This window comes from Sinocyclocheilus anshuiensis, unplaced genomic scaffold (assembly GCF_001515605.1).
Source record: "Sinocyclocheilus anshuiensis isolate Anshui unplaced genomic scaffold, SAMN03320099.WGS_v1.1 scaffold492, whole genome shotgun sequence".
Taxonomy (NCBI): domain Eukaryota; kingdom Metazoa; phylum Chordata; class Actinopteri; order Cypriniformes; family Cyprinidae; genus Sinocyclocheilus; species Sinocyclocheilus anshuiensis.
Window position 1 is genome coordinate 123,275 of NW_015558605.1, and position 22,841 is coordinate 146,115.

The following is a 22,841-nucleotide window of genomic DNA, read 5'->3' on the forward strand; positions in this document are numbered from 1 at the left end:
GCAATGGCCAATCAGAGGTTAAGTTAGAATCTACTCACCACAGTGCTGAAATTGCGTGCTCACGAATCCTCTCATTTTAACACATGAAGTGTAGACATTGTGAAAGATTCATTGTGCATACATTTATTGTGTTATAACAGAGCTTTATGAGATAGAGATTAACTGAGATGTCAGCTTTTAGTGATAATAAAGGAAGCGCTGCTCGCATTCTGCCATGCCAAACCATGCACGCAGCAGCCCATGCTTGCTTTTCTGTTAAAAATAACAGTGGTTTGTTAATGTTGATGCTTAGCCTAAATAACAAATATTTTATCGGGAGTGTTTATGCTGGCATGTTGTGGAGCTTAGGAGATGTTACAGAACCATTTCATGTACATTTCTTCGATGTACTGAAAAAGTCTAGGCTATATAGATTACTTTTATGCGGGCGTGAGCGGGACAAAACATGAATGTCGCAGGCGGGAGCGGGACCAGGTAAGATATATTTCTGCGGGAGAGGGCGGGCGCGGGACAGAATCTTGCGGGAGCGGGACTGAAAAATCCGTCCCACGCAGGTCTCTACATCGAGTCTACCTGCGCGACTCCACCGACAAGGCACCTGAGTATTGCTTTTTTCCCCCTTTCTTTACTTTTTGTATAACTTGCTCTCATCTACTTCTAATTGTACTCAATATGTGCTTTCAAATCTCTTCTATTACTACTAACACTCATAAATCACGCACTGTACGTTGGAGGCAGCGCAATCCTAATAATCTGAGTACTGTCCCTATGTCCTCTACTACTTTACTCTTTATTCCAATTGGTCTCTGGAACTGCCAGTCTGCTGTAAACAAAGCAGATTTTCTTTCATCTATTGCTACTCATTCAAGTCTCAACCTCATGGCCCTAACTGAGACTTGGATCAAACCTGAGGACACTACCACTCCTGCAGCCCTCTCCACTAATTTCACTTTTTCCCACACCCCACGCCCGATTGGGAGGGGTGGAGGGACGGGTATACTTATTTCTAAAGAATGGAAATTTGATGGTCTACCATCTCTTACCAGCAACAGTTCATTTGAATCACACGCAATTACTATTACCCACCCTGTTACAATCCATTTTGTAGTTATTTATCGTCCCCTAGGTCAACTGGGTAACTTCTTAGATGAGTTGGATGTGTTACTCTCAAACTTCCCTGAGGACGATACTCCTTTGGTACTACTTGGTGACTTCATAATCCACCTCTGCCCCCTGGCTGTCTGATGTTCTCTGGGAACATCGCTCTAGACTCAGGGCTGCAGAGAGGAAGTGGCGCAAATAAAAAAACTCTACTGACCTTAGCGTATATCAGTCACTCCTCTCCTCCTTCTCTGCAAGTGTCTCCACTGCTAAAACAACATACTACCACAACAAAATTAACAACTGTTCTGACTCTCGCACACTTTTCAAAACCTTTTCTTCTCTTCTTTGTCCTCATCCACCCCCTCCTTCGTCAACTCATACTGCTGATGACTTTGCAATATTCTTCATAAATAAAACAAGAACCATCAGCGACCAATTCTCCACACCACAAACTGACAAAAACTTCATAACCACAAATACTCATTCTCTTTCCTCCTCTCCACTCTCGGAGGCAGACGTTTCTAAACTTATCCTTTCCAATCATCCTACTTCCTCCCAGCTTGATCCTATCCCCACTCACCTCCTTAAGGACATTTCTTCTTCAGTTATACCCGCGCTCACTCACAGTATCAACACCTCTCTTCACTCTGGTACATTTCCCGCAGCATTCAAGCAGGCTCGGGTAACCCCACTCACTGCCTAAGAAACCCTTTCTAAATCCAGCACATTTAGAAAACTACAGACCGGTATCCCTTATTCCGTTCATTGCAAAGACACTTGAGCGAGTTGTGTTCAACCAACTCTGTTTCTTGCACAGAACAACCTCCTGGACAGCAACCAATCTGGCTTCAAAAGCGGCCACTCAACTGAGGTAGGTCCTTCAGGGTGTCTTGGATGGGTGAGATTTCTAAGTCACAACTTCTTGCTACTGGGGTTCCTCAAAGCTCAGTGCTTGGACCAATTCTCTTCTCCATCTACATGTCATCTTTAGGATCTGTCATTCAGAAGCATGGCTTTTCCTATCATTGCTATGCTGATGACACTCATCTCTACTTCTCATTCCAACCAGATGATCCGACAGTAGCTGTTCGCATTGCAGCCTGTCTGACAGACATTTCTGGCTAGATGAAGGTTCATCACCTTCAACTCAACCTTGCTAAGACAGAACTGCTCGTGGTCTCAGCCAACCTTGCTAAGACAGAACTGCTCATGGTCTCAGCCAACCCAGCACTTCATCACAACCTCTCTATACAGATAGGTTTGTCAACCATAACTCCTTCCAGGACAGCCAGGAACCTTGGAGTTGTGATGGATGATTTAAGCTTATGGATAAGCTTCACAGACCATATTAGGGCCTTTCACACCGCAGGAACCTTTTCATAGTACCAGAACTAATTGTGGAACTACCCAGTCCCAGTACTTTAGTGCCGTACATTTAGTTCTGGAACTAAAGTGGTGCGAAAGAGCCTATAGCTACAACGGCCCAGTCCTGCAGGTTTGCCTTATACAACATTAGGAAGATTAGACCCTTCCTAACAGAGCAGACTGCATAACTTATCCAGAATGCAGCAGCCAGAGTGGTCTTCAATTAACAGAAAAAAGCTCATGTCACACCTCTCTTCATCAGCTTGCACTGGCTGCCAATAGTCACTCGCATCAAATTCAAGGTACTAGGGGAAACGGTACACAGATGTCACGGTTCGGTACGTACCTCGGTTCGGGTGTCACGGTTCGATACGATTTCGGTACAAGAGGAAAAAGAAAAAAAAATCTACTATGCTCGGTTTATTTTCATTTATTTTGAACAGACAGTAGTACAAGTTATTTTTTCCACCTAGATGTGAAAATACTAAATATTATTACATTATATTATATATATATATAAAATCTACAGTACATATATACATACAAGGAATACATTCTTGAAATATATTTGATTTAGTTTACAGATAAACAAGATAATTTTTTTTTTAATTAATTTTAATTAATTAACTCTTAATTTGTTCACAGAAAGGAAACTCAAATGGCAGAAAGCGACATCCTATTTGTTTTCTTTATTTTACAAAAGCACAATGTTTTGTTTTCATTGTGAGTGTACACAAATAAAAGCAGACCTTTATACAGTGATGCATTATTAATAAGACAATAAGTGTTTAAAGGTGATTCTGTTGGTATAAGGAAAACACACACACACACACACAAGGAATTTGTCTTGGTATTAGGAGCTTACAGTACAGGAAGTACAAACATAGTCCAGACATACATAGAATTAAGGTAATAAAACACTAATATTAGAGAGAATAGACAATAAATTATAAACAACAATAGTAATGAAAATATACATAAAAAGGAAAATGTCCACAGACAGAACTGTGAATGTGCATATGTGCTATTTACAGATGAAGGTTTAATTAGTTATTTACAGATGTGCAGTACTGAGGTGAGTTATGTGTTGTTCAGAGCTTTCTGACCCTTCATAGACAGCAATGCCACTCAAATGTTCCCAGGCCCAGAAACGAAGTAAGGACATCAGGTGCAGAGGAAAGCACATGCATGCGTCGTGGTACTCTCCATAATGGCGGATGATGTGATTTGGAGGAGAAGAAGTGTTGAATAAAGTCGTTATTTTTGTTTTCTTGGCACACTAAAAGTATTCTCGTAGCTTTGTAAAATCACGGTTGAACCACTGATGTCACATGGACTGTTTTACCAACGTCCTTACTTCGCTTCTGGGCCTGGGAACATTTCTGTTCTGTTGCTGTCTATGGAGGATCAGAAAGCTCTCGGATTTCATCAAAAATACCTTAATTTGTGTTCTGAAGATGAACATAGGTCTTAGGGGTTTGGAATAACATGAGGGTGAGTAATTAATGACAGAATTTTCATTTTTGGGTCAACTATCCCTTTAATGTTACACATGATGTGGACTCGATCATACTCTGTAAAATTCCTGAGTCCAAAATGTCTGAGTCCATGTTTAATCCGTTGTTAATAATTGAGTCCAAGATCGAGTACCCCAACTCTAACGGTGCCACACAGCACCTTCTCAATATAGAATCCTGCTGAATATACACCAGAGTCTCCTGGTCTTCACTTCTGAGCTTCCTACACATCATAACATTATTACATGATTACTGTCTGAGAAACTCCTTCCACACTGATGACATAAAACAGTTCTCTCAAACGAATCCTCGTGTATTGATCAAGTTTGTGTTTAATAAATGCAGTGTAATTTTCTCATGTGCCTGTTAAGGTTTCCTTTTTGAGTAAAACTTTTTCCACACTGTTGGCAGGTGTAAGGCTTGTCTCCAGTGTGAACTCTCATGTGGGCTTTAAGGCTTTCACGTAGATCGAAACTCTCTCCACACTGAGGGCAAGTATAAGGTTTTTCTTCAGTGTGAATTCTCATGTGCCTGTTAAGGAATCCTTTTTTAATGAAGCTTATTCCACACAGTTGGCAGATAAAACGACTCTCTCCAGTGTGAACTCTCATGTGCACTTTAAGGTATCCATGTTGATAAAAACTCTTTCCACACTCAGGGCAGGTGTAAGGCTTGTCTCCAGTGTGAATCCTCATGTGCCTGTTAAGGTTTACTTTTTGAGTAAAACTCTTTCCACAGTGTTGGCAGGTGAAAGGGCTCTCCCCATTGTGAACTCTCATGTGGTCATTAAGGTTTCCTTTTCTATTAAATATTTTTCCACATTGTTGGCAGGTGAAAGACATCCCTCCAGTGTGAATTCTCATGTGCCTGTAAAGGTTTCCTTCATGAGTGAAACTGACTCCACACTGTTTGCAGGTGTAAGGCTTCTCTCCAGTGTGAACTCTCATGTGCACTTTAAGATTTCCAAGTTGATCAAAACTCTTTCCACACTCAGGGCAAATGTGAGACTTGTGTCCAGTGTGAATCCTCATGTGCCTGTTAAGGTTTACTTTTTGAGTGAAACTCTTTCCACACTGTTGGCAGGTAAAAGGCTTCTTTCCAGTGTGAACTCTCATGTGGTCATTAAGGTCTCCTTTTCTATTGAAACTCTTTCCACACTCAGGACAGGTGAAAGGCTTCCCTCCAGTGTGAATTCTCATGTGGACTTTAAGGTTTCCATGTTGATCGAAACTCTTTCCACACTGTTTGCAGGTGTAAGGCTTGTCTCCAGTATGAATTCTCGTGTGCCTGTTAAGGTTTACTTTTTGAGTAAAACTTTTTCCACACTGTTGACAGGTGAATGGCTTCTTTCCAGTGTGAACTCTCATGTGGACTTTAAGGTTTCCATGTTCATTGAAACTCTTTTCACAGTGAAAAGGAGTGAAATAACTTTCAGTTCCTGTTTTATGGGCTGTTTTCTCTGAGAAAGTCTCTTTAGTCTGTGGCCAACTGAAAGATTCTGCTCCGGTTTTAAAATCATGATGAGTCTCATATTGATCTTTCTCTTCCGTTTCATTCGGTACTATGCGCTCCTCTTTCAGCGGCATGAGGTCTATGGTGAAAAAAGGCAAATGAAAGTTAGCCCAGGTAAATAGCACAAAAAAACAGACGTCAAAACATTTACCAACATGTATGCTAGAGAGTATATCCACAAATCTATTGAAGGAGGTGATGCATATAATTTTAGAAACTCTTCTCAATATTGTCAACTCTTTTCTTTTTTAGGACTCTTCCCAAAAACGTTCAAGCTGGCAATTATTAAATACTTTATCAAAAACAAGCACAGTTTGGCCCAGGACAATTGGTTAATTATAGATCCAGATAGCAAAATTCCTGAGGCCCAGATCAGGCCCACACCTGACACTTTCATCTGGCCCACATACCGCATGGAATGATGGCAATTGGGCGGTCCGCTCCCGTTTGCCAGATTTGGGCCACAAGCAAGCCAAAAGAAGGCCCAATGTCAGCCATGAATAAACCAAATAAAGCAGAACTGGCCCAAATTTTGGGCCACACTGATCTGAATTCTGGCCCATATCCAACACCTTACTCTGGCCCACATACTGTGAAGAATGATGGCATTTGGGCGGTCTGTTCCTGTTTGCCAGATTTGGGCCACGAGCAAGCCAAAAGAAGGCCCAGTGTCAGCCATGAATAAACCAAATAAAGCAGAACTGGCCTAAATCTGGGCCACATCGTTTTTAATTCTGGCCCAGATCCAACACCTTAATCTGGCACACATACTGTGAAGAATTATGGCATTTGAGCGGTCCGCTCCTGTTTGCCAAATTTGGGCCACGAGCAAGCCATAGGTAGGCCGCATGTCAGCCATGAAAATAAATAAATAAAATAAACCAGAACTGGCCCAAATCTGGGCCACATTTATTTTAATTCAGGCCCCGATCCGGCCCAGATCTAACACCTTGTTCCGGCCCACATACTGCGTGGAATAATGGCATTTGGGCAGTCCAGTTCTGTTTGCCAGATTTGGGCCTCAAGTAAGCCTTAGCATTGCTGCATGTAAGCCAACCAAATAAACCAAAACTGGCCCTAATGTGGGCCACAGTTGATTTTTATTCTAACCCTGGTCTTCCCCACATTCCTCATGTGGCCCACATGCTGCATGAAATGGTGGCATTTTGGCAGTGGTCCACAAGCAGGCCACTGCACAACCACATTTTAGCTAATAATGAACCAAATAAACCATAAATATACATTATCTGGGCCACACTAAGCCTTAAGCGAGTTATGCATCAGCAATACTCAATATTGTAAAGAGAAATTTAAAAATGTCCTCCATAAATGTTCAAATAAGTTCCAGAAATGTGTCCTACTTGATAAAATCATTCCGACCCAAGTTTCGCACAAGCAGCAATTAAAATGTCACAGATAAATATTCAAAGACACATCCCAATACTTTAAAAACTGTTCTTCACAAGTTTGAACTTAAATGCTTCTCACGCAGACTCTACCTACACAGTAAGTATGTGAGTGTCATAGCTACGCTGTGTTAAAGAGCGCACAACGAAGATTAAAGGTTATATATATCATAAGTCTTTAATCCAACAAGGGTAAATCCAAACACAATGTAGCACAGCAACATTTAAGACACGTAGACATAAGTTCCTGTATGTTCACTTTGAGTTTATCTGGTCTTAAGTACTCAGACCAAACAATGATAATTAACTAGGCACACCTGAACAGAATAATACAATCAATACAACAAGGGAAACGGTGCAAAAGGAAAACAAAGTCCAAATTAACATAAACCTTGACAGTAAGAGTACAATCATTATAGTGCACTTCTGTTTTTATGCTGCACAGTACACATATAAAAAAAACTGCCATTAAAAGCAGGCTTCAAAAAAAAAAAATTTCATGCTTGAAGACTCACATCCAGATCACCCTGCATCAGTTAACTGTGTTGCATCCTACTAAAAGTAGCCAAATTCTATTAGGCCATATTTACAATTTCAAGCTTCCATTTCAATTAGCCAGTGTCAAGTGTTACATCTAGTGATGGCGAAGTGAAGCGTTCTGAACCAGTGAAGCTTTCATCACAATTGTATCGGAAAAAGGTTTATTACTCTAAGCTTTTTAAAACGGTTTATGCTGTGGCCATCTAGTGGTCATAAACACAAATAACACCTTCCAAAGTGTTATGTTCCATTACAGCCAGTGGTTTCACATCTGGTTCTACAACTGATTATTTTTTTTTGTTATATTTTATATAAATAATGTTTATTGTCTAAGTCTTTCATCTGTGTCGGTGTACTGGCACTAAAATAAGTAAAATAAATAAAGCATAAATTCATAAATTAAATCTATTATCAATTTATTTTAACTCTGCCTCAGCCCTAAGACTGATATTTTATGGCCAAAGTTCATTTTTGAGCTCAATATATAAATTACGCTAAAAAAAAACAAAACAATGCTAACACATTATAATGTAATATAATGTAAAGGAAACAGTGCTGAGGTTCGCTTCATTTGAAACAGATACTGAAGCAGTCACATGGTTTCAGGCAAATCGATCTGGCTTCGGACGTCATAGATCACGTGCTTTTCTCAAAACGAATCAAGCTCCGATACAGTGCTTTAATGTGAAATGTGTTGTTTTTTTTATACAAGCTTCGAAGCTTCAGTGTTGAACGTAACATCACTAGTTACATCCAAGAAGTGGCCTCACTTGTCAAGTGTTACAACCAGAAGTGGTCCTCATCTGTTTTATAATATATGGGGCATATTTGCCAAAAGTGGCCCAAATTGTTAATTATTTGGCCAATATTTGTCATTTTATATGCGGGCCACATTTGCAGCATCATAAGGGCCACTTTAGGCTCACAGCCATATTAGCCAGTGCTCACTGTGCCATATCTTTGCCAAAACTGTGCCAGATACACTTTAGGATAACTGGGCCACGTTTGTGGCATCATATAAGGGCCACTTTAGGCTCACAGCCACATTAGCTAGTGTTTACTGTGCCATATCTTTGCCAAAACTGTGCCAGATACGCTATAGGATAACTGGGCCACAGTTGTGGCATCATATGCGGGCCACTTTAGACTCACAGCCACATTAGCCAGTGCTTACCATGCCATAGCTTGGCCAAAACTGGCCCAGATATGTTTGAGGATAACTGGGCCACATTTGTGGCATCATAGGCTCACAGCTACATTAGCCAATGCTCACTGTGCCATATCTTTGCCAAAACTGGCCCAGATACGTTTTAATGTACCTGGGCCACATTTGCTGAAACATATGTGGACCACATTTGGTTTACACCCTGATTAGCCTGTCGATAATGGCACATTTTTGCCAAAGGTCGCCCACATTTGGTTGGCACTATTTGGGCCATAATCACTGTTCACCACATGGGCTACTTTAGGGTCACATTCAGATTACACATTGTCGTCAACACCGCATCTTTACCTACAGAGGCCCACATGTGATTTGATACATTTGGGCCATTTTTGCTGTTTTACATATGGGCCACTTCAGGCTTACATCCATTTTGCCCGGGCCATAAGAAGGCCAGCGGTGCCATATCATTGCCTTAAGTGGCGCACATCCACATGCTATCTGGGGACTGATCTCAAATCTACCATTTATCTAAAATATCTGGAAAAATTGTATCTTCTGAACTATGTTCAGTTCTGCAGAGAAATTAACATTTAAGGATTTAAGCCCCATCATAATACATATTTTAAGTTACAAATTAACTACTTTTGGCATCTGATTGTGGCTACATCTCTACTTTAGTGCTGTTAGATCAGTGGTGTAGCAGTGGCAGATGATGTTTTCATAGGGGTGGCAAGGAAGGGGCCAGCAACCAGTCTGGGGTGGCACAAAAATCTTCATTATTTCAATATAAAAATGTGTTTTACTATGAAGTACTGGAATTGAATACAATTAATTTGAACTGCGGCTCGTGACGATACATTGATGTGTAAAGACAAAACGATCGGTCTGTGCAAGAAACTGAACAGCATTTATATCTTTTTTTACCTCTGATTTTCACCGCAATGTCCGAACTGTCCTGAGCGCTAGGGATGGGCGGATTGATCCTTAAAGGAACACTCCACTATTTTTGAAAATAGACAAATTTTCCAACTCCCCTAGAGTTAAACAGTTGAGTTTTACCGTTTTCGAATCCATTCAGCTGATCTCCGAGTCTGGCGGTAGCACTTTTAGCTGTAGCTTAGCATAGATCATTGAATCTTATTAGACTGTTAGCATCTCGATCAAAAATGACCAAAGAGTTTTGATATTTTTCCTATTTAAAACTTGACTCTTCTGTAGTTACATCGGCTACTAAGACCGATGGAAAATTAAAAGTTGCGATTTTCTAGGCCGATATGGCTAGGAACTATACTCTCATTCCGGCGTAATAATCAAGGAACTTTGCTGCCATGGGTGCAGCAGACGCGATGATATTACACAGCGCCTGAAAATAGGCTAACTTCCGTCAACATAACCAACGTGACCACCTGCTTGCACAGGGAGCGTGCTGGGGACCATTTTCAGGCGCTGCGTAATCTGTGTTCATTTTACTTGTGCAGCTCTTAAAATGGGTCATAAATTGTCTTAAATTTATTTTTACAAATTCTGTAGATACCCTGTATATAGTGAAATAAAATTCCTCCAGTAGCTAACATCGCTACTAACAGGCGCTCAAGGTCGAGCAGACAGCGGCGTTCAGCTCAGAGCGCAGCCGAGCCCAGGACTCTGATAGTGGGCGACTCCATTATCAGAAACATGTAGCAGGACTACAACAACATGCTGCTTTCATCAAGCAACCGTCTCTGATGTGAACAGGGAACTCCGGAACATTCTGATGAAGCACAAGACTGCAAATCGTAATCATCATCCATGTGGGAAAGAATGCTATTCGGAAAGAGCAGTCAGAACTCCTTAAGAAGGACTTCAGTGAACTCTTTGAAACACTTCGAAGACTCAAAGTTCAGTCGTTCATCAGTGGACCACTCCCAGCAAGGGGAACTAATATGTTTTCACGGTTGCTTGGGCTGAACACATGGCTACAACGATCTTGCAATATAAAAGGAGTGAATTTTATCGACAACTTCAATCTTTTCGGGGCCCATAGACAACTGTTTAAACCGGATGGCCTCCACCCAAACAAACTTGGTGCAAGAGTGCTTAAGTACAATATCTACTTCTCCCTCCGTCATCCTTCAGTAGAGTGTGTCAATCCACTCAGCCTGAATAACATACACACATGGTCAGAGTATGAGTGACGACAGGACTTTATATCAGTTTCCGAGTCGTCATGTGGTTGACATATCCCACAAGGACACTGATAACACCACGCAGCCACAACAAGCACTGCTCATGGACACCATCACGGCTGAGCCCTGCAACCAAAAACAACTGATAGCAGCTCTCAGTGATATGTGTCGGGTCCCCGCTATAATAGCAGCAACATTCACAAATGTTTACAGAACAAGCGGGAACCCAGTGTGCCTGTAGCTTTCTCTATTTCTGTTTTATCATGTGATAGAAAGTCTAAGGCCTTCTTCAAGCCGTACAGCTGACTCATCTAATCTGCGGCCTATTATGCATCAAACTAAGATTGCTGTAAAGACACAAAGCAATGCCCTCAAGTTAGCACTTTTAAACATTCGCTCACTAAAAAATAAAGTTTGTGGGGAAGTCGTGGCCTAATGGTTAGAGTCGGACTCATAACCCAAAGGTTGCGGGTTCGAGTCTCACTTTAAATCATTTCTAACCAATGACTAATCAACAACCACAAACAACCTGGATTTTATGTTTATGTCTAAACGAAACATGGCTAGAAAGCGCAGTGCAATGGTCCTCAATGAAACAGCCCCTCCTAACTTTACTTTCATGAGTGTTTGCAGGACTGTTAGGAGAGGTGGAGGTGTAGCTGCTCTATTTAAAGATGTCTATCAATGCAAGCAAGTGTCATTTGGTCAGTACTTGTCTTTTGAATATCTAGGGATTGTGCTGAAAGGTGCTCCACGCATTGTTTATCATTATTTACAGGCATTCAAAATACTCTCCAGCCTTTGTTGAAGAGTTCACAAAACTGTTATCAATGATTTCCTCAGAGTTTGACTGTTTTGCTATTGCAGGGGATTTTAATATTCACATAGATAATGCAGAAATCAAAACTTCAAAAGAAATTATAACATTTTAATATTCACATATATAATGCAGAAATCAAAATTACAAAATAAATTATAACTATTTTTAACACTTTTGACCTGATTCAGCATGTGCATGAACCCACACACAATCGTGGACACACTCTAGATTTACTCATCAGTAGAGCTCTAAACATTTCATCCATTGTTATTAAGGACGTAGCACCATCTGATCACTTCTGTATTTTCTTTGATATATTGATCTCTGCTACCACTGAATCTAGATCTGGCTCTGTCAGAAAGAGATGCATTAACGAAAATTATCATAAAGATAATAAATGATATTCACTTTAATTCTGATTCTGGCAAAATATCAGTGCTGGTACTACTTGATCTTAGTGCTGCATTTGACACTGTCAATCATAACATACTTCTAGAGAGACTGGAAAACTGGGTCGGGCTTTCTGGGATGGTCCTCAAATGGTTCAGGTCATACTTAGAAGGGACATACACTAGCTTCCAATTATATTTAGGATTGATTTTAAAGTACTTTTACTCGTTTATAAATCACTGAATGGCCTAAGACCTAAATACATTGCAGATATGCTCACTGAATATAAACCTAACAGACCACTCAGATCCTTCGGATCGAGACCGTTAGAAATACGGGGAATCCACTTTTAGCTATTTTGCCGCCTGCAGTTGTAACCAGCTTCCAGACGAGATTGTGAAAGTCAGCAAGAAGACTGGCAGACAAAAATCACTCTGGAGAAAATCAACAGCAGTTCAGAGTATGAAAAGACAATACAGAAAAGCGGAGCGGATGTGGCAGAAGACGAAACTTGAAATTCACTATGGCATATATAAAGACAGCCTTCATGCTTTCAATGTGGAACTAGCTACAGCTAGACAGTTTCTTCTCAAACCTTATAAACAGTAACTTAAACAACACTCGCACTCTTTTTGCTACTGTTGACAAACTAAAAAATATATAGCCTATTAAGTCTAAATATTTAAGTTATTTGGCGCTGTGATGAACACCATAGCGAATACACAAATCTGAATGACTATTTAACTCATTTAAACACGTTTCAGAAACAGAAAGTAGCAGCTGTTTTATTTACGGGGTTTCCGGGGTAACGGCTGCATTTATGCTGTTTAGCGCCATCTGCTGTCAGAGTGAATGCGCGCTTTCATCCAGAGCGTCTCTCACGCACTCCGCCATGCGCCACGTGCTTGTTTACATGAAAGTGCGCATGCGTCTTTGACGCAGTATACAGTGGCTGTGCATCGTGACCAGTTGATGGGAAAAGTATTCTTAAAATGCATTCAAAATTCTGAATAATTTGTAATAAAAAATTATTCCCGGTATTTTGAAGTGTCCACGATAACAATATCATGCATATTCATTATTGTGATATATCGCATTACCGAATACCAGCACGTCTAGATTGAGATAAAAAGTGGTTGACCTGTCTATCTGGGGTTATTAATATGCTTAATGACAAATCATGTCCAAATTCATCAGTCAACACCATTGCTGAACATTTTCTCCTAAAACTGCAGCTTGAAACAGCCCGTTTCCTATAATCACAAACGTATATCTAAAGCCCTACGCGGGACTTTTCTTGATCCTGCTTCCTGTTATATTTCTGACCATTATCACTTGCTTCCACAATGCGTGTTGCTCTCCCGCTCTCGCAAATATTGTAATATTGTATATCATTTTTGCGCATCAGAGAGCTATAAATATGCAGGGTATTAAAATAATTTTTGAATTTGAATTGACTTTCAATTTTGTGATAATGCGTAAAAGGAGCCAATTTTACAAGATAAGATATTTCTCAATAAGCTCAGGATCTGTTGAGCTGCAAATTCTCCACCGTGGTGATCATGGTGGTCAGTCATGTTTCCTTTCTCTTGACCCATGGTCAGTGAAATCTGACTCCTGCGGCTCGTGTTAGATACATGTTAGGGTTGCCAAGTCCTTTGTGCTGTGTTTATGATCAATGTGCAAAACATCGACTATAAAATTTGTATTTTAGGTATGGAAATAACATATTTTTAGTTTTGATATTTGGGATATGGTCATTGAGCTACTTTTTGTCACTCAGACCTGGCAACCCTGACTGTATGGAGCAGAGCAGCCACTTTCAGTTTAGCACTGTAGCATACTTTTTCCCAACTTAACTAAAATATTTTTATTTCTATAAAAAGAAAAATGACAGTGGGGGCAGTGCCGCGATGGGCAAGTAATATAAACATTGTACGACCAAATACTGTGCAAAATCAACTACCGCAGCAAGCCTACTGTTTGACTACATCATTCTTGTTATGCTCCAAATCGCAGGATTGCACAACCTGCGTTACATTTTTTTGACCACCATGAGATTTGCGGGATCCCAATCCCAATGCAGCCCTCTACATGTAACCATTTCCATCAACTTTTGGGATGGGGCTTTGCATTCATTAGCAATTTGGTCAATTTGAAAAGTAAATAGTAACGAAGTATTTTTACTTTATTACTGTACTTAAGTACATTTTTCAAGTATCTGTGCCCGGCTGAATAAAGCACCATAAGTTTTTCCCTTAAATATGAGACTTAAGGAGTGATTTCCCCTTACCTAAGGGAATGATTTAAGGGGGTTGCATATAATCCCTTAAACACTTCCCTTAGCAAAAGGTAACCGTTAAGTGTTTCACAACATCAACTCATGAACACTAAATTAACCTTTTAAATCTGTTTGCAAATCACACCAAACGACTGATCCGATTGCAGCTGTTCTCGAGTCAACAACTCACTGATTCAAATGATCTGCTCATAGCGAGTCTCCAGTGAACTGCATTCACAAGTCTGACAAGAACCGGGGATCCCCTGAGTGCACACGCCACTCATGCCGTGAAAAGTAAGTTACAATTAAATATTGTATCTGTAAATCATATTTAGGTCACAACTGTCAGTTGTTTGTGAACTAGTCTGATGTAAAGGGTGATCTGTTTAAACCCACTGAAATGCTTGACCTCCACATCAATGTCCGTGTAGGTTTTAGATTAAAAAAAGAAACATTAAAATAACACAAATTAAAATAACGCATGCACGGTCATCTTCCCCACTGCTGTAGCAGTTTTATTAAAATGTTATTCATCTAGCACTACGTGACGTCTGTTTTTACATTTTGTCAACACACATGACATGTGTATCTGGATCCACTAATCTTTTCATTGAATAGCGCTGGCTGCTTGACAATTCAGAATAACTCATGGGTAAAGTGAATTATGGGGTAATTTTTTTTCTGTGAATCAAAAGTTAAATGTGTCTAGAATAGTTATTGTTTACAGTGACAATATCAACTTATAACCAAGAATTATAAGAGACAAATTTCATTCGATTTTTAACAAAAAATACATTTGTACCATTGCTTCATACTTTAGGAGCAAACTCATAGCACAAGCGGTTTTAGCTTAAAGGGCACTTATTATCTCCCTTTTTACAAGATGTAATATTGGTCTTGGGTGTCCCCAGAGTCCCACCTGAACCTATGATTTTCTCTCTTTTGGATTTCCGCACCCGATCCACTCATTTATTTTGAAGTGTGATGATGTTGAGCCACATGCAGAGGGGGTGCTTTTAAAGCTGTTTATTATTACTATTAACTACACTCATCACAAACCCGTCTTTTAGGCAAGTACCAGATATGCGTGTCATGTCATAAAATAGTTTTAATATGACTGAATTTATATTTTAATGTGATCACAATTAACTTAAAATGACGTCATCGAGATATTACTTTAATTTTTAAAGGTCTGTCATGGACTAATAACCCCATATGTGGTACTGTTTGAAAGCTTAGAATGTCTCTTTTCTGCAGATATGCATCACTTTGACATTTATTTTACTGTAATAAAGTTATTTACACTTAATTTACACTACCCCCCCCCCATTTACAGCGTTTTCTGTGGTTGTGTGCATGAATAATCACTTGCTATGTCTTGTATGTGCAAAACACAACAAATTACTGTTATGATATTCAAAAATTCTGGAAAATATGAAAACATTCACCGATCCAGATGACATATACAGTATCTCACAGAAGGGAGTACCACCCCTCACATTTTTGTAAATATTTTATTATATCTTTTCATGTGACAACACTGAAGAAATTACACTTTGCTAATGTAAAGTAGTGAGTGTACAGCTTGTATAACAGTGTAAATTTGCTGTCCCCTCAAAATAACTCAACACACAGCCATTGTCGCTGTCCTCTCCAAATAACTACACACACAGCCATTATTGTCTAAACCGCTGGCCACAAAAGTGAGTACACCCCTACGTGAAGATGTCCAAATTGGGCCCAATTAGCCATTTTCTCTCCCCGGTGTCATGTGACTCATTAGTGTTACAAGGTCTCAGGTGTGAATGGGGAGCAGGTGTGTTAAATTTCAAATCAGCTTTCCGCTGATATGTCGCGAGCTTAGATCGGCCAATCAGCGGCTGAGATATTGCAGTGTGAACGAGAGGAGATGTGTGCAAAACAAAGCCAAGGTGACGTGCGCAAAACACAACCAAGACGCACCATACAGCAGGAACTCCGAAAATGGCTTCTAAAAAGGGAAAAGAGCCTCAAAAGAAGGTTTTTCTCGGGGCAGATGCTGTTTTGGAAGAGTTAGATCGACTCAGTGACACGGATTCGGAGAGCGACGTGAGCTTCGATTCGGTGCGCGAGGCAGCCTTCGTTGAAGGAGAGGATCCTGATCTGGATAAGTACGTACATGTTTATACACTTACACAATCCTACGGTTTTTGAAATTTATCATTTGTATCATAACTTATCATCATGATCGCGCTTGCTAGACGATTGCTTTTTGTTCTCCATTGCGCACTGGCTATTTTAGCTGTTTGTGTTTGCCACAACTGAAATAACGGGAAACGAGAATTCAGATGTTTACTAGTTTATTATTTACAAATGAAAACATCTGCATAAACTCCGTTTATTTGTGTTACAGTCTGAGTTCATCTGACGATGAGTGGGTTCCTCCAAAGAGGCTAAGACACACAAGCCCTTCAGCACCCTCAAGCTCACCTGGGCCCAGCACCTCACCCACAACAACTCCCACAAATCCCCACTTCTTCTGGGCAGCGCAGAGGCAGAGCTGGATCTTCAGTACGGAGGAGGAGTGCTCAGCAGGCTGCTTCTTCTGCTGAAAGTTGGCATGATATATCAGATGCAGACGAGGACCCAGCTGTCAACTTCTTTCCAAAGTGTACACCAGGGCCTCAGCTGGTCACAACAGCCACATACTCACCACTTGAGCTTTTTCAGCTCTTTTTCACATCCTCTGTTATAGGGACAATCATAAAGAATACAAACGAATTTGCTGCAAAAAGGGTCGAGGTTGGTAAGAAATTTATTTGGATACCGCTTGCTGTGAAAGACGTTTTGGCTTATATTGGAATTGTTATCTATATGGGATTGGTGAACGCAAAGACTATTGGGGACTATTGGGCAAGGAAGGATATTTATAGTTTTCCGTTCCCACAGTTTGCAATGTCCAGATCGCGTTTCCAGTCTATTTCTTGGAATCTTCATCTTTCAAACATAAAAGATGATGAAGAGAATGCAAGAAAAAAGGGAACCCCGGACTATGATAGACTGTATAAAATAAAACCCCTCTATACTGACATTGTTTCCGCTTGGAAGACATATTTTCACCCACGAAAGCAGCTAGTGTCACGAATCCGATCTGTGGACTTCGCCACCAGAGTTCACTCTTTCACCATATTGACACTCACTCCACATAGACTGTCACACATCACTATGGACTACATTTCCCATGCACCATTTCACTAATCACACGCTCACCTGAGACCAATCTCACACACTACATAACACCCACTCAGTTCCTGCTCCGATCGCAGAGTATTGTTATGCGTTTAGCACTCCCCAAGTGATAGCTGCTTTACCGAGCCATTCCATGTTTCTGTTTAGTCTCTAGTTTTGTTTAGCATTTATCTCTCCTCTAGCGATAGCTACATTACTGAGCCATTCCTTTTCCCATTTTTAGTTTTAGTCTTAGTCTAGTCTTTCCGTGTTGCCTGTGTTTATTGGATTACCCCTCTTGTCAAGCCCTCTGGATACTGTTCGCCGATCGTAGACCCACGCTAGCCCAAGGAATATTCTTTGTCTTGCCTGTGCCATACCTGTTTGCTGTTGTTCGACCCTGCCTGTTTTTTTGACCACGTCTCTTGTGAATAAAAGCTTGCACATGGATCCGCACGCCTCTCGTCTCGTCAGCCCCGTAACAGATAGCAGTGGACGAGCGTATGGTTTCTTCAAAAGCCAGGATTGTACTGAAACAGTGTATGAAGGACAAGCCAACCAAATGGGGTTACAAATTGTTTGTCCTTGCAGATTCAATTTGCGGATATACTTGGAACTTTTATGCTTACGAAAGAAAGTCCTCTACAGAAACAGGAAAAGGCTTGAGCTATGAATCTGTAATGCGACTTTTGGATTTGAGTCTTCTTGGACAGGGCTATCACATTTTTATGGATAACTTTTATACCAGCCTGACCCTCTTCTCTGATTTGCTGCTGAAATACACCCAGGCATGTGGCACCATACGCCCAAACAGGCAGGGCTTTCCAAAAACTAAAGTCAATGACCTCAGCAGAAAGGCCAAAAGAGGGGAAATTCGTTGGATCAGATATGGGAAGCTCCTTTTTGTAAAATGGATGGACACCAGGGAGGTCACCATGTGTTCCACGATTCACAAATCATACAATGGTGACACTGTAAACCGTCGGGTAAAGACTGCAGAGAGTGGTTGGAGAAGGCACCAGGTTCCTGTTCCAGTAGCAGTTATGGAGTACAACAAGTACATGGGCGGTGTTGACCTCTCGGATGCACTCATTGGTTATTACAATGTGCTCCACAAAACCAAGAAATGGTATAAAACATTCTTCTTTCATTTCATTGACATTGCTGTTGTGAACAGCTATATTCTTCACAGCGAGCTGTCAAAACTCCAGAACAAGACCCCTCTGACCCAAAAAATCTTCAGAGAACTACTTTCAGAACTCATCAGTGGAACCACAGAGCAAACCACATCGGCTGCATCCTCGTCACATGCACCAGCCCAAATGTGCCTGCCTGAGTATTTTGGCAGTGATGCCAGGAGAATCTGTGTTTTGTGCCAAACAGAAGATAAGAAAGTGAAGACTCCTGTGTACTGTGTGAAGTGCAATGTTGCACTGTGCTTTGTGTCATCCCGGAACTGCTTCCAGCGCTGGCACACCGAGGAACACTCAAGCTAATTGACATGTCTATACTCCAGAAGTCTGGACTACTTTTTTATTTTTTTGTTGTTGTTTATTTCCTCCTTTTTATGTAAACAAGAAGGTATTTGACCAGAAGTTTTTTGTTTGTTTGTTTGTTTTAGGTTAGCAGAAATATGTTTGCAGTTTATTTATTTTTTATTATTATTATTTACAAATTTACACTTATTTGTTTGACAATAAGGTCAGTTTTTGTTTCTTTTTTAGAATTTGAGGTAAATCTTTGCACAGTTTCATACTTATTTTCTAAAACACTTTTTATACAATTTTACACTGTATATCTTTGAATATTCCACTTTATATACATTTGCTCATTCTTTATATGTTATATTTACCGTGTGAAAAATGTTTGATCAGTAAGAAGCCTTGTAATATCTTGTTTTTTGCACTTTTGACAGGTGGGGAACTTGGCGACTTGAATTAGAAAAAAAGTGTATTTTCCCACCCTTCAGTTGAATAAGAATAATTCTTGCATACTACATGATAAAGACAAAATTATTTTTTCTAGTGTCTCCTGCCATCTGCTGGTAACAACCAGAACTGTCTGCAGTTTGCTAGAGCACACAGGGCCTGAGTTATACACTTTCAAACACCGGGTTTAGAACAACAACAACAACAAAAGCACCTTGTATTGAGGTGGTTCATCATAGGACAGACAACATAATATTTGCCACTAACAGCAGTTTTATTTATGTAATTTCAAAGAGTTCTCTGTAAAATTATATTAAGATATTGCATTTATTCCACTGTATGTGGGTATGGGGTGACTTCAAATTTGGGTAGGCGGAAATTGTATAAAAAAAACACAGGGGGTTTATAACAGACAACATATAAAATAATTTGTATCACTTTCAACAGTGTTTTACGTAATTTCAAAGGGTTTCCTGTAGTGCTGGGCGGTATACCGGTTCATACCGAGTTTATTTTTGTTATGATATGAATTTTTAAAATACCTCAATACCTCAATATACCTCAAGTATGTCGGTTAAACAACGTTCGGAACGCGACACTGTTTGAAAGGGGTCCCTTTTCACTGTTGCACTGTTGTGAGGGAACAGCTGTATGTGTTACTAAGCGTGAAAGTTCCGAAACTGAAGCTGTAGAACTAATAGAACATGTCTTTTAGGCAAGTACCAGATATGCGTGTCATGTCATAAAATAGTTTTAATATGACTGAATTTGTATTTTAATGTGATCACAATTAAATAAAAAACATTGTAGGTTACTAATTATGATACTTTAATTTCCACAGTTATTCAAAAAGTGAATCAATAATAGCAGAAAGCGAGCAAAGAACAATTACATTATCACAGAACATTATCACGGACTTCATAACGAATTAAGCCATCTACACTGTGAAATTACTCCTCTCATATTTAGAGATCTCTTACTACTTATATATTGTAACAGGAGCAGATCTTAATTTAATGCCAAAATGGACACTTTTCATTTTCACTTTATTCACGACGGCTGTGATAGATTAATTGTTCAGGGCTATCTTTGTCCAATTTTCTGTCATCTTTGCCTCAAGCCCCAGTTAACTTCTGACCTGTGGACAGGGGAGACTAAGCTTTGCCCAAGAGCGATAACGACAACTATAACTATTATTATAACTATATTTGTGTACACACGAGCCATTGTTAACGGTCTGTTTATTCTAAGCTCACAAGCTGCAGTTTCAAACTAATGAAAGTGGATGGAGGTGAGCTGCTGCTGGCACTAAAGGAAAAACAGACACTTTTGGATACATGAGATCAATGAAAACCAACCTGTGTGTTCCTCAGTATCTTCATGTGTGACTCTGAATGCTTCTTCAATCTTCACGTCTTCACTCTCCTCTTTAATAAACGCCATCTTTATAATAGCGAGTCACGTTCGCACATAACGCTCTGTCAAGCCAGATGCTTAACCGCCACAAACCTCTCCTCAGCCGGATCACAGACGCAGCAGCGTGGCGCAGACTTGTGACGTCACATCGCAACAGCAAAATAAAAGTCCCGTATGATGCCTAGAAATTCACGTCCATATAAATTTGCAAGCACATATAAATAAACATATGTCAGAGGTATTTAAATATACACGTTATCCAGTGAAGTGCTAAAAATAACTATAAATGAAAGAGTAATACATGAGAGGGCTTTCTAACAGACAAAACAGTCATGCCATTGTTAAGAAACCAGAAACCATTTCAATAAATTCTTTCATACGTATATTTAAATATTATTTAATAATATTCAATAAACTATTGATTATCCGGTGCAGAAAAAAAGGACAACAGACGTTCATTTAATGATGTTTTGATGCATCAAAATATTAAGTATAATAATACGTTTTTCTTTCTGTACATTATAATGCTTCCTGATAAGTTTATTTTTTCTGAGCAAATAATAATAATAATAATAATGAGTTTCATACATTTTAGGATTATTTACAGAAGACACCCAATAAAATGTCATTCAGTGTAACAGTAGTTTATATCTAACCATAAGACTAACTGAATTGGTTTTTATTTTATTGCAGATTGTTGAGATGCTTGAAGCAGATTTTGAAATAACTGGAGTGTCAGAAAACAGTGATACTCTCATTCCTCTGTAAAGTGGGCTGGAAGACTACATTGTACCAGTTCATTTCTACTCAGACAGCATTAAAGGGATAGTTCACCCAAAAATGAAAATGTGATGTTTATCTGCTTACCCCCAGGGCATCCAAGATGTAGGTGACTTTGTTTCTTCAGTAGAACACAAACGAAGATTTTTAACTTTAACCGTTGCAGTCTGTCAGTCTTATAATGCATGGCAATGGTAACAAAATCTATGAGAGTAAAAAAAACATGCACAGACAAATCCAAATTAAACCCTGCGGCTCGTGACGACACATTGATGTCCTAAGACACGAAACGATCGGTTTGTGCCAGAAACCGAACAGTATTTATATCATATTTTACCTCTAATTCACCGCTATGTCCAACTGTGTTTGGGCGCGCGCACGGCATCCGGTGCGTGAGGTGTGTACGCGCTCAAAGGTGCACCTTTGTAACTTATCCACCCTTAAAGCATGCATACTTGTACGGTACTAATATGCTCCCTTTTAGGGGTATAGTTGCACCAGTAAAGGGCTAAAATACAATTATAGTATATTTGATTTCTGACAGTGTAAACAAAAAAAGGCATATGAAATATTAAAAAACATGGCTTTAAAGTCTAATATTAAGTGAGTATAATTACTGGTTATATTCTTTTAATAGTTTAAAAGATCAGTTTAGTTTAGAGGTATCGATATCGGCGATACTGGGCTTGAAAATATCGGTATCGGATCGAAAATAAAATAAGAGGTATCGCCCATCATGTGACATCAGTGGCTCAACTTTAATTTTATGTAGCTACGGGAATCATTTTTGTGTGCAAAGGGGGGAAAAAAAAACAATTAATTCAACAATTCTTCTCCCCGAGTTACCGTCTTCCACCATTTTGGAGAGTACCATGACGCATGTGCACGCTTTCCCCAGAATGTAATCAACGTAATCAGCGCTGTTTACGTTCGGCATGACTAATTTTGCTTCAGCATTGTTAAAGTTAGAGCATGTAAATCATGTGCCAGCTACTGTAGTCAATGCATTTTTAGAGGAATTGCATTTTTTTGCATACATCTGGCTCAGCAGACAAATGTTCCCTCCTTTGGTGTTCACAAAGTATCTCGAACACTTCTGTGTTACCTTTGGGTATCCACCAGATATTTTGCACGACCTTTTGGAGGGAATCGTGCCAATTGAGCTTGCACGGTGCCTTGCCGTTCTTCTCTCCAGAAAATGTTTCACTGTAGAAAATCTCAACAAAAGCATTGTTAATAAAGGAC

The 22,841-nt window shown here is 39.8% G+C and overlaps 1 protein-coding gene across 1 annotated transcript; it reads right to left on the bottom strand.

The window, feature by feature from the left end:
- Positions 1-3,949: 3,949 nt before the first annotated feature.
- On the bottom strand, positions 3,950-20,788 carry LOC107680194 (gastrula zinc finger protein XlCGF57.1-like). The gene is made up of 2 exons (XM_016475980.1): positions 20,759-20,788; positions 3,950-5,577 (listed from the first exon to the last, which is right to left on the bottom strand). The coding sequence occupies exon 2, from the start codon at positions 5,570-5,572 to the stop codon at positions 4,319-4,321; it is 1,254 nt and encodes a 417-aa protein (XP_016331466.1). The 5' UTR covers positions 5,573-5,577; positions 20,759-20,788; the 3' UTR covers positions 3,950-4,318.
- Between the last annotated feature and the right edge of the window lie 2,053 nt (positions 20,789-22,841).

Coding starts and splice junctions, on each gene's coding strand:
- LOC107680194 (XM_016475980.1), bottom strand. CDS start 5,572: ATGCCGCTGAAAGAGGAGCGCATAGTACCGAATGAAACGGAAGAGAAA.